The sequence below is a fragment of the Pholis gunnellus genome, assembly GCF_910591455.1.
Source record: "Pholis gunnellus genome assembly, chromosome: 16".
NCBI lineage: Eukaryota > Metazoa > Chordata > Actinopteri > Perciformes > Pholidae > Pholis > Pholis gunnellus.
This window is the reverse complement of record NC_136543.1, coordinates 4,361,402-4,374,074: the sequence shown is the minus strand read 5'-3', so window position 1 is coordinate 4,374,074 and position 12,673 is coordinate 4,361,402. Positions and strand designations below refer to the sequence as shown.

General features: G+C 41.0%; 2 protein-coding genes across 3 annotated transcripts; one reads left to right on the top strand and one right to left on the bottom strand.

Moving 5' to 3' along the window:
* Positions 1 to 629: 629 nt before the first annotated feature.
* Positions 630 to 5,216, bottom strand: LOC306708006 (uncharacterized protein). Of its 2 annotated transcripts, XM_079175691.1 has the most exons (4): positions 5,178 to 5,216; positions 4,263 to 4,342; positions 3,844 to 3,910; positions 630 to 3,581 (listed from the first exon to the last, which is right to left on the bottom strand). In XM_079175691.1, the coding sequence occupies exons 2-4, from the start codon at positions 4,296 to 4,298 to the stop codon at positions 1,015 to 1,017; spliced, it is 2,670 nt and encodes an 889-aa protein (XP_079031817.1). In that variant the 5' UTR covers positions 4,299 to 4,342; positions 5,178 to 5,216; the 3' UTR covers positions 630 to 1,014. The 2 variants fall into 2 exon arrangements, with proteins under 2 accessions (XP_079031817.1, XP_079031816.1); XM_079175690.1 differs by lacking the exon at positions 5,178 to 5,216 and having other exon boundaries at positions 4,263 to 4,387.
* A 133-nt stretch (positions 5,217 to 5,349) lies between these two features.
* Positions 5,350 to 12,601, top strand: fbxl6 (F-box and leucine-rich repeat protein 6). Its single transcript, XM_079175479.1, has 10 exons — positions 5,350 to 5,387; positions 6,167 to 6,793; positions 7,738 to 7,896; positions 8,008 to 8,071; positions 8,633 to 8,764; positions 9,555 to 9,662; positions 9,784 to 9,897; positions 10,610 to 10,844; positions 11,170 to 11,413; positions 11,617 to 12,601. The coding sequence occupies exons 2-10, from the start codon at positions 6,246 to 6,248 to the stop codon at positions 11,744 to 11,746; spliced, it is 1,734 nt and encodes a 577-aa protein (XP_079031605.1). The 5' UTR covers positions 5,350 to 5,387; positions 6,167 to 6,245; the 3' UTR covers positions 11,747 to 12,601.
* The last annotated feature ends 72 nt before the right edge of the window (positions 12,602 to 12,673 follow it).

The window sequence follows — 12,673 nt, the reverse complement described above, 5'->3', positions numbered from 1 at the left end:
CAGTTTTCCAAGGAACGTGAAGGCACCATCGTTACAAAGACCCCTCATGGGCTGTGACAACTGATGTGGGCGGGGTCTCCGAGACAACTCATTAAAAGTACTTTCTTTCCCCTAAAAAGGTTATACTTGCGACATTTATTTGACAGTTCGTTGCTGGATATGACTTATATTCTCTGTGGTGACAAGTATCAAAGCTGTCTTTTGCATAAAAAGCAAGTGCATAAGCAATAACAATATTAAATCAAATGGCTGTTCATTTTAACTCTAAGAGTCATAGTGGGCTTGGTTTCTTTAATAACGACACTAATGAAGGCCGTAACATTTGGCACAGTGTCAATAAGCCCCCCTCTCTCCTTTAATGCCATCCTATTTCCTTGAGTTCCTCAATGTCACCTCTTCTATGAACTCGTTGAGATTGCTGACGCATGTGATCTCACCACAAATACCCTTTCAATCTGAGAAACAGAAGAGTCATTATTTGACTTACATCAACCAAAACCCTGACAGATGCTGGAAAATTAACTTGAACTAGAGCCGAGTTGATTTTGAAAGACTGAACTCTTGTCCCAATAACTAGACATTAGTTTATCACGCAGGTGGACAGAGTAAACATCAACAAAATACGGACAAAGATGTTTATTCTGTCAGTGGTTCATACATCTTTTAGTCAGCAGTGATTATTGACTGACCTTGAATCAAAATATAAGTCTCCTCAGCAACAAAAAAAGTTAAACTTTGTTAAAATTCCTTGTTACAATACAGCACCGTGCAAATTATACGGCAATATCAAAAGTATAAGACCCACAAAATCAGACTTCATAATTTCAACTATTGGCATTGACAATACAGTATGTAACACACATGACAGCTGAATCTGGTATCTAGAGAATAATACATATCATTTGTGTGAAAAGATTAAGGTCATTGTGTGTATTTTTGATTGTTTTGCAACTGTAAAAATCATATGAGGAAATCAGGCAATAATTCCCTTCCCTCAATATCACACTTTCTTTTTCATGTGCCGCTGGTTTCACTCAAACCAGCTGCAGCATCGGTCGCGTCTTGGAGCACAGGCTTTATTTTCGTCCTTCTAGGCGCCCAAACTAGAGAGTACCCAGGTTTGACTCGGGGAAGTGAGATCTTCAGCTTCATCCCCATTTGTGTGGTGTTGTTGAAGACGCCGTACAAGTTCCGGTCCATGTTGTTCAGAACCATCTTCTGGTACAAGATCTCACAGCGGACTGCTTCCCGCTTTTCAGCTCGGGGTTTCCCGTCAAAGCGCAGCATCATTTTGTCCACATCTGGCTGTGACTTGCACGGCCCCCCGTTTCTGTTCACTGTGGCTATTATGTAGTCCCTATCCATGTTCTCCTCGCGCTCTTCGGGTACCTTTGGTGCCTTTTCTTTTTTAACACTTGGACCTTTCTTCATCTGCGGACTGAGAGCGTCCTTCTGGCCAATTTGGGTATTATTTTTCTTCCACCGACCGGAAGATTCATCGGAGCTGCCGTCAGATGGACCAGATTGGCCATCATCTCCCTGAGAACTTTCCAAGCTCTTGTGCGGGGAGCGCTTGGAGGACTTGGCGCTTGTTTTTTTTTTCTTCTTGCAAGGGTATGTCTGGTTGGAGGGATACTCCGCCATCAAGACGGAGAACGTGCAACTCACCATTTGTAAACTCAGATCTGGTGATGGGACTTTAGAAAATGTTCCTCCTGGCAGGAAATCCTTGAGGTGTTCCTCAGTGACGGCAGCAATCACCTTTACCACCCTCTTCAAGCAAGATCGGATTAAATCCCTGTTCGTGTGCCACTGGCCACAGTAATTAAACACTCCATCAAAGGTTTTCTCCTGCAACGGGAACTGCAGAAAAACATTCGTGGTCCCTTCAGGTTCCAGCAGTGTTGAAGGATCTTTGGACCAATCGAGGAACCTTTGGTAGAGACAGAGCATGTACTGGCTGTAGAGCGAGTACTCGCCTCCGCTTTTCAGGAGCTGCCAGTAAGGGCCGAGGATTTTGCAGTAAACGATGGCCAGAACACACACAAGGCTTTGTATCATAGAGTCGTTGGCATCAGCAGCAACACACTCCAAAATAATATTCGGACACTCGTCGTTGTTCATCGACAGCAAATCGGAGAAGAAGAGAGCCATCTCTTTGTGATGGTGGACGAGACCCGCCGCAGCTTGGAAGTAGTTTGTGAATCGGTTTGACTGATTTACTGCCAGTCTGGAGGGGTTTTTCTTCTCCTCACAGAAGGCTACCCAGTGTTTCCTGTAGTTCTGCGTGCCGGGGATGCTGGTGCTCAAGACATCACAAGCCATGTGGATGTAGCGCGAAGTGGCACTTTCGGACAAATTCACAAAGTCCTTGAATTTCGGAAGCTTGTCGCGGCCGAGTTTCTCTCCCGTCGACAGAACGATCTCTTTTTCAAAGCTCATGATCTGCTCCTCCACGGCGTCGTGCATTTTGACGAGGAAATTGGCGTTGTAGTTTAAAAACACCACAGGGTAAACGAGTGACACGTCCCCACAGAGCGCGTCCAGTTTTTTCTCAAACTCGGCCATGGCCGGATGCTCCTTGCACGTCAGAGCATACTGATTTTTGAGGAGATCCAAGCAAACTTGGTTGCACGCTTCGTTGTTCTCACCGTACATACTTGACAGCTTTTGGACAGACACCATGGCAATGTCGAGCAGGTTCAGCGACTCTTGTTTTTCATCCGAGGTGTCTTCTCCACTGCTGGATTCATCCACGTCCTCATCGCTTTCATCGCACGCAGAGACATCATCTTGCAGTGTTATTTTCCTCACACCTTCTCTGTTCATCTCGGACTCTTCGTCTTGCATGATTTCATAGCTCTCGTATTCCTCCTTGATTGTAACCTTTTCATATTGTATGGTGTCCTCTCTTTTCATGCGTTTCTTCACCATATATCGTGTCGCCCTTTTCCGCACAAGTTCAAATGGGCTCTGAAGCAGATTTTCCATCGCCGCATTCCTCCTGTGACTCCTTGTCTCATAATTGCGGTAATGCAGTTTTAACTTTTTTATCTTGGCCCTTAGGACTTTATAGGCCTTTTGAATATCCCCATTCTTACAGAAATCAGAGTTGAAGTTTCTAAGCCAAGTGACTAAAACAACTGGTGCGAGTTTCTCCCTGGTAACAAAGTTGCTCAACTCGAAAATCAATCCATTCGTGACTTCGATTGACTGCGCTCGCTCTGAAAAATCCCTAATTTCCAAAAGATGTTGCCGTTCAACTCCTATGCTGTCACATATCGGGCCGACAAAGTTAAAGTTGGCGTCTGATCCCAGAAAGGTCAGCCTCGCATCACTTCCCAGACTCAACGTCGTTGCGATGCCTCTTTCAATCAAACGACGAAAGTCGGCCGACTGATGACTGGGGAAGATTTTCGTGAGCCAATGTACAATGGCCATCCACGGAAAGTTATTGTCCTCTCTCATAAGTCCTACTTGAATCAGAAGTCTGTTCTTGCATGGTGCCTTTTCCAGCTCGAGTCCTTCTCCCGATTGAGGACCAATGAAGTCTGCAACAAGCTTCCAATAGTACTCGTCTCCTGAAAAACATAAACGTTGGAAAGTGAGCAGAAAAGTAGTGCACGGAGAAGGTTGCTAAACATTATGTGGTTGAACTGGGTTAAATGTATTTATTTATGCGTTCGGAAAAATAACAATGTAACCACTCAAGATGCAAAGTGTTCTGTTAGTATTGGGATTGTGCTATAAAATACAATAATGCTAAGAAAAAGTAAAGTATTACATGTGTTATATAGAGAATTAGGTCATATAGCATCGTTACTACATGGCCATTTTACTTACTCAGATTAGCTTCAGTTACAGCTGCTTTACCACAAAGAGAGAAATCTTGTGTCTCCTCCATTGTGTGCTATTTTAAAAGAGAAGCCAGAGACAAAAAGTTGCAATCATCAGCATCCAGAAGTATAACAATTTAAAGAAGAAAGGGGTTGTGTACAGAAAGACAATTGTCCTCTATGTGTAATCTACCTAAAGGCTGACTGAAACTTACGTGTGTGAAATTGAATAGTTCAATTGAGATTTGTGTTTCTGATGTCCACCATCCCTTTGTCTCCCATGTATTACAGTTAAAGATAGGTAGTTTTTCATTAAGTTTGTCATAGCTTTAGGTTCATTCACTCTCAAAAAGCAGAGAAAACTAAAATCTGGAAACCAACACCAACAGTAGGACAATAATGCTCAATAATAATCAAGAGTCATACTTTCAGTGTTGTCCTGGTGATGAAGCCCCTCAGCATTAGTGTGCACAACAACACCACAGTGAAGTGACTATTCTCCTTCCCTGAAAAAGAAAATAAGTTGTGAACGTGTTTCGTCATTCAACCGGTCGTTCCAGTTAACATCAATGTTGCTAAATTGTCTCTAAAGATGTTAGTAGTTGAGGTGGTGCTGTTGAATGGTATTGTGTTGTAGTGGGAGGTGTACATTAAATGTAGTCTACCCTCATTGATATACAGAGGAGGGTCAAAGTAACAAACACCTCTCATCGTAACACACCACAGTTCAACAGCACCGCGAACTACAGCTTCCAAAATTAACAGTATGTTTAATCTGCACCTCTCCCAAACAGTTTCAACATAACTCATAAGCACTATAACTGTCACGAGGGTTTACTGCAGGGCCGTTGTATTAGACTGCATTATTTTATGAAAGGTATACACTGGAAATGATTGAACATCTGGCTTATTCTGCGTACATCTGGGTTATGTTGTGCCCCCCCCCCCCCACAACCCCTGGATTTTCTTTATTAGCTGTACTCATGCGAGAATAATACTTTCATTTCTTTCCCATAAAAGGCAGATATAAACAACAGCCCAATAAAATCGATGTGGTTTACTGGCGCTAACAATATTCACGACGTTACAGAATGCAAGCATTGAGGCTACATCTGCAGATCAGTGCTAATGTTGCACTACCTCTGCATGCTAATGTTAGCCTTTTTTGGAAGCAACTTGCTAGTGAGTACCAACTTTGCCTGCATGATATCCAGCATACTAAACTACAATACTCCCGTTATAAATACCAGCGCAGAAGCACAGTGATGCATGCTTTAGCATTTACAAATAAAATCAAATGTACGCGCAGTAAAAGTGTCATTTAAAAACGTAAGTTGTTACCCAGAGACTACACCGCCGTGAAACTCATCTTCGTTCGTGATCTGGTCAACACAGCGTGGAAGAGTCAAAACGGAACAGTGGGCCGGTCAGTGATTGGATAGTTTTATAGAAGGCGGGCTGTTGTCGAGATTTCCACCAATCACAGAGGGGATGTGAAATGCATTGTGGGTCTACTACTGAGACTGGAGGTTGCAAGCCGCCTAGCAGCAGGTAATGCAAAATAACAACAGAATACAATTTTTTTTATTTTCAGAAAATATTACTTTTATTACACTTTACACTTGTATTTGTTGTTGAAGTGGCAACAGCTGCTGTGCCATTGTTGTGCTACGCTTCGTGCATGGCACTAGCCAGCGGTATTTGTACCAGTAACGTTAGCTTAGTTGACATTAACAGCCTATTTGATTCCTTTAGCTAACTGCTAGTTAACAAATCCGGGTTGCCAGACATTCATGCTATGGTGTGTATGTGTTTAGTTTGTATTTAACGCCTCAGAAAACGTTGTATTATCATGATTAACTAAATATTGAATGGATGCGACTGTTTGGTCTTGCGTTTACGAACAATTGAGGATGCGCGCGCAGGTTCGAAACAAAACACACCAGAAAACGATGAAGTCTGTGTGTAGAAGACGTAAACTTTTCTTCGTCTTCCATTATCAAAACGTTTTTAATACTCTGAACGTTGGTAGACAACTGACACATTAGACTACAACTGGTCAGCACAGGGTTACACACCATGCATACTGGTAGATTGAATAACACTCCCCACTGTGTATCATTATATTTGCACTTTTATAGTTTCACAAACGCAGAGTAATGCAATAAGGTCAGAACCATGAAGTAACATGAAATAGAAAAAACGTAGTTTAAGTAAATCTACCTCTAAAAAGTAAACAGGAAATTCCTTTTTTTGCCTGCAAAATATGTAAATATGCTAGATAACATTCTTGGAGATACAGACTGATCTCATTGTTATTCTATTTTCAGACGCCGATATTTCACCTCTCCGCCAATGTTAGATTGTCTTTGAATGAAGCTCGGGATAAAGACTTAATTAGAGCAGCACATGATGGACTCCCCAGAAGCAGAGGCTTCAACCCACAGTGAGAGAAGAGAAGACCCCGCGCCAAGCACATCAAATACGTCAGGTCAAGGACAAGATGGACCAGCAAAGCCAAAGAAGGCGTCGTTGAAGAGGACCAAAGGTCAGCCTACAAATGCAAAAGCCAAGAAGCATAAGAAGGCCACAGTCTCCAGGCCTGCCCAGCTTGGCTACACTGTCCATCAAGGGGAAGACATGCTTCTTGTCATATCGAGTTCTACTTCTCAGTACGATGGTTCAGCCTGGACCCTCCCAAAGAAGGGACGCAAAAAGAAGAAGCTCACTAAAGGAAAAGTGAAAGCTAAACAGATTAAGAAGAAGAAGAAGAAGACAGTCCGTGCTATGCCTAAACCGGCAAATATGCCAGTTCCCAAGGAAAAGGAGGAGAGTGACTTGGTTGTGCCACAGAAAGCAGCAGACCACAGATGGGCTCAAAGTCTTCCTGAGGAGGTGCTAATCAGTATTTTTCAGATGGTGGTCATCCAAGATGGTGCTGTACCATTTCTCTGCAGGTAATAAAACAAATATTTGATCTGATGATTACTGAATACTGACAAATACAAGATTTAGATTGTGGCCTGATTAAGATACAGGGCGTGAGAATGGTAGATCCTTCTTTTTAATGTCGTCTTGTCGACTCAGTGGAAACATATTTTGATGATCAGAGCGTGTTATATAGCTTTACAAAAAGATGTCCAAATTAATGATTCCAAAATAGTGTTTAAACTATAGGCAAGAAAACATGGGAAGAGTTTTTTAATGCGTAACACATTTCATTGCATTGAACACCCGTTTCATTCTTTCATGTCTGATTCTGTGTACATAAACCAGATCATGATTATAGTTGTTTAAACCGCTGATTGTTTTATTCATTAATCATTTGGTCCATAAAATGTCAGAACATTGTTAAAAAAAAGAGAGCCCATCACAATTTCACAGAGCTCAATGTGACGTCTTAAACTTCTCTAACCATCAGTCCAACGCCCAAATGACTTCAGTTTAATCAAGTAGAAGACCAGGAAAACCAGCAAACATAAAATAACATTAATAACTATAATTAATTCTGAATAAGTATCATTGTTTAGTTTTCAACAATATCTTCCAGCTGCAGTATGTCTCTTGTCACGCCCCCGCGGGCAGAGCCATTATGTGTTTGGGTTGTTCGTCCAAACTTTCTTAAGACTGTCCGTCCGTCCGTTTGTCTTTAGGGACGCCTGGAGGGAATGTCCTTCAAATCTGGCACAAACGTGCACCTGAACTCAAGGATGAACTGATTAGAATTTGGTGGTCAAAGGTCACTGTGTCCTCTCAAAAAAACGTTTTTTGGCAATAACACAATTTCACACAAATAGGATAAAGTGATGACAATTTGGACACTCGTGGATGTAAACTGCAACTTGACTGGTTGGCAGAGGCATACATGGTAGTAGTAGTTTCCTCTGTGTTTGTGGTGTAGGGCGGGGAGAGTTTGCCGTCTGTGGAACGCTGCTGCCTCCAGCCCCGTCCTGTGGCGTAAAGTGACTGTAGGTCACTGCTGGATTGCTTCAGGGAAATCTCAGCTACCTCAAACTGAGAAGAAGATTAAGGACACTTTTAACTGGCTGGCACAGAACAGGTCTGTATTGTTAGTGGGATGTGAGCCATGATGTAGTGTGTGCGGATCTACCTATCTTATATTTTTGATACCTTGAAAAGGAAAGTATAAAGTGCACTTCTCGTTCTCTAGGTTCTCTCAGCTACGAGACTTCTCTCTCCTTCACTGGTCAAAGAATGCTACCTATGCAGTAAAGGTAAGTCGTCAAGACTAGATCTCTATTTCATAAGCTTCTGAAAAGAATGGATATTTTGACAATCATGTTTCTGTTAGTTTTTATCCCAAAATACTTGCTGGTTCCATCTTCTCAAATGTGAGAATTTGATTTTGTTCTTTGTCATACACGACAGTAAAGCTAAAGAATATTTTTCTTGTTTGAACATTTTAATACAACACCTTGGGCTCAGGGAAATTATAGTCATTTTAAATACAAGACGATGAATTGTTCTGAAATAAGAGATTCTACATTAGATACGAAATGGGTCAATGTTGAATCTAAGAGTCTAAAGGTTTATATTTATATTTATATATATATATATATATTTATATTTTTATATATATATATATATATATATATATATATATATATATATATATATATATAAATATAAACCTTTAGAATCTTAGCTTCAACATTGACCCATATATATATATATATACAAAATATTGCCTGATAAATTATATGTTGCCGTTTTTAACACATTTTTGTATTTTCTTTTTAATATGTTTTTTCTGCTTATGTTGTGATCACATTTAGGTTGTGGCGCAGTTCTGCCCTCACCTTCGCTCCCTCAAGCTCTTTGAATGTACCGGCCTGACAGCAGCAGCCTTCCAGACACTGGCTCTACATGGCCAGTCTCTGCAAAGCCTGAATCTCCAATATTCAGAGGTACATCAAGAACCAGCTCAGTAGTTGTTTTAGTTTCAAGGTAGAAACGACCAGGTATTAGTACCTTTTTAATAATGATGTTACTGAGATAACAGATTGTACCCGACTAACTTTAGCTAACTGTGCCAGGGAGAGATTACTCTGAGCAGCACGCACAGATTGAATGAATTACACTATATTATTGTTGTTAGTTGTTCCAAATCCTTTAAGGTTGTTCCTCCATGGCCTTTAGTTGTTTGCAGCTGTATGTCTATGTAACTAATGCTTAAGGACTTCCACACTGACGACGTGTGTGTGTGTGTGTGTGTGTGTGTGTGTGTGTGTGTGTGTGTGTGTGTGTGTGTGTGTGTGTGTGTGTGTGTGTGTGTGTGTGTGTGTGTGTGTGTGTGTGTGTGTGTGTGTGTGTGTGTTTGTGCCTGTGCCACTGTGCCAACGTAAAACTATCACGCGGCGGCACGCATGTGTAAATATTGATATGTGTAAAAAAACAGAAGTATGAGTATGAAAACTGTCCAGTTTGGACCGGCTGCTGATCGTTTGTCGACGACTGCAGTCCACGTCTCTGAGGCAGGTCCCATGAGAGCAGTTCATCCTCTTTTGTATGGGCGCCCTGTTTACGCAGGACAATACACGATCCAACAGTTACAGTACAGTAATTGTTATGAATGGAATAGTTATTGTCCAATTTGATACACCAGTCACTGCCAGCAATTCCCAGCAGGTGTTCATTCACCACCTGTTTGGGTACATATTGAATTGATCATTTGTAGTAAATTAGTTTTTGTTGTAGTTTCAGGTTGAGGGACTCCTGAAGTACCTCGAAAAGCATGGGAGCCAGATCAAGCAAATGTTGTTCACTCATGGACAAAAGAACGACAAACTTCTAACTGCACTCACCGTAAGCCCCACATCCCTTTTCTCTCCTAACTGTATGCTTATTCATGTATGTATCACACACAGCCCGAGCTACGGGGGACAAATAAACATGTACACTCATTATATGCTATTTGTCTTTTCAGAGGGGGAACTGTCCTGATTTGGAGTTTCTGGAGGTCAACACTAAGCTCGACAGTAAAGATTGTGAACTTCCCGTTTGCATCCAGGCACTACAGATGGCCTGCCCTAAACTCAAGGTAAACAAATAATAATAATTTTTCAGTCTCCTACGCCAATGGGATCATTGTGATCATTGGGACTATACTTAAATGTGACTGAATTGTGTGATAATCTTTTATGTAACTGTATTTTATTTTCTTTGGAGGTGGATTTTACATTACATTACATTACATTACAGTTATTTAGCAGACGCTTTTATCCAAAGCGACTTACAATTCAGATTCTATCACACCGTAGGCACAGCTACAGGAGCAATTTTCTCAAGGACACATCGACATGTAGACTAGCGGAGCCGGGGATCGAACCGCTGATCCTCTGATTAAAGGGTTCTCCACTTAGCCACGGTCTAACTGGCCACTGCTAACTGGATCACTGCTAAATGAAGAAAGTGACCATTATAAATAGTACATTTTGCAGCTCTTGTGTACATATGAAGTAAAATGCTTTTATAGCTGAAACAATTAATCGCATAGTCGATCAACGGAAAATTAATCAGCAGTTATTTTGATATCGGATTAATCGTTCCAGTCATTTTTAAAGCGCAAATCTAAAGTTTTCGCTGGTATTAGGTTTTCAATACCGGCAGATACATTGATAAGAATTATCGTTAATTGCAGCTTTAATTTCTATCTTGTGATACATTTAGCACATTCCATTTCACGTGTCAGTGTATAATGAATCAGTTTACTGTTTGTGTGGACCATGTTTACCTGTGAAACTTCCCATCAGACCTTCCGGATGCTGAATGTCAGACCTCTGCACAAGACGCTGCGTAATGATGGCGCAGACTCAACATTAGGCTTCCCGTTGCTGGAGGAGCTGTGTATCGCAACCGCCTCTTTTTCCTACATGACAGACAAAGACTTGATGGACATCCTCTTTGGCTCCACCAGGCTGCGGGTGTTGGACCTGCGAGGCTGTTCTCGAATCACACCCTCCGGTCTCACAACACTACCCTGTCTTGGTAGGCCTAACTCGTGCAATCTATACTCTCACTTTTGTCAATTTGGAGACGTTAAGTTACTTAAGTATGATTTATAATGGGACCTAATTTTGGTTTCCTACTCAAAAACTTAGTGTGGTCTTTTCATATTTTAATTGGGGGTATAGAAATAAGTACTTTTGCTCTGCTCTTCTTTATACTTGATACATTTCAGCTCTTGTTAAAAAAATTATAATTTACTCATAAAATACCCAGCTATGTTCATAATATTAGTGATCTGAAGTTGTATCAAAAACCCATTTATGAATCGATACTACCTTCTTTTCTTTTTTTTGCTGTTTGGCAGGACTTGAGTGTCTGTTCTGGGGACAGTATTTCAGCAGCAAGGTTGCGTTGCCATCACCTAAGAAGGGGCTTCACATGGTGACCCAGAAATGGAGTCAAACACTGCAACAGCTTGACATCGCAAACCATCTCTTCTCCGGGGAGGACTTGGAGATGGCGATGAGTCACCTTGCCAATGCCACAGAGGCAGATACCCTGCGCTCACTAAACCTGAGTGGGACCAGGATCACACCACCTGCCCTCAGGTACGTCATGTATAGTTTCCCCTCTTAACTCTCCCAGTCCAAATACACTATGAAACAGCACTTTTAAGAGACAATCTGCAGTATGAGTAGAAATCAAACATTCACATTTGTAAATCCTGAGAACTGAAGGTTTAGCATTGTCATTATCTTTGTGAAGGATTTCTCAAGGAAAAAATAACGTTCTCTGTTCTTTATTTTTGCAGGCCAGTCATCGGCCAAATGAGTGCTCTTAGCTACCTCAACATTTCATCCTGCCGTTATCTTCCAAGAGGACTGAAGAGAATTTACCATGGCCAAGAGGACATTCGCCAGCTGCTGGACAAATTAGAGTAGTTGTCATATTCATTTAGTTCCAGAAATGGTTCCAGGCTTAGGTGAATGCCTTAAAACAGTGATTCTCAACTGGTGGGACCCGTTTTCAGACCCGTTTTTCGTTTTCACCTTAAAACACACCTCTTTGTGGATTATGTGGTTCAAGTAATGATGGATGATGGATTGTTGTAAGATATTTTACACAGGTGTTTTTGTAAATGTTGTTTTATATGTACACCGTTCTAATGAAACAGTTCATGCAAAAGCCCTCCTTACTGTTCTAGAAAGCAAGGGTGTGGAATCCACTGCTGTATTGCTCTCAGATAATATGAGTTAAGAGCACTATCTACTCTACATGTAGCTTAAGAGGTGACATTGACATGTTGGATTTGAATACATTTATATGAATCACCCGAACTATTATTCTACAGGGACATTCAGTTGTTTATACCTCGGATTCCTAGATTTCTTTTACTCTTTTTCTAATTTTAAAGAAAAAAATACATTTCACACCAAGTTACAATATTACCAGACAAAAGTTTGTCAAGACATATTTGACATGAAAAATGAGTGTTCAACATGTCATTATGAAGTTTGTTGTATACTGCCTTTGCAATAGAGAGTGCTGTACACTCAAGATAAATGTGCAGATTGACAGAGTGGGGTCATTCTTGCTGTATTCCAGCTGTTGTTGAGGACATTGATTCAAATTTTTCCAACTGAGAGACATTTTTCCCACTCTTACAAGTTACAAATGGTTGTATTTGATTTGCTTTATTGTTGTTGAACAGGAAGTGTTATGGGTGCTTTTAGGGCTCTTAAAAGTTGTCCAATCCACATGAGGATGAGTATGTGTTGTACTGAACTAATACACAAATAAAGTTCCAAGACATCAAAATGTTCTTACAAAATTGTTGAAAGAAAGACAAGACAAGACATAGTGGTCAT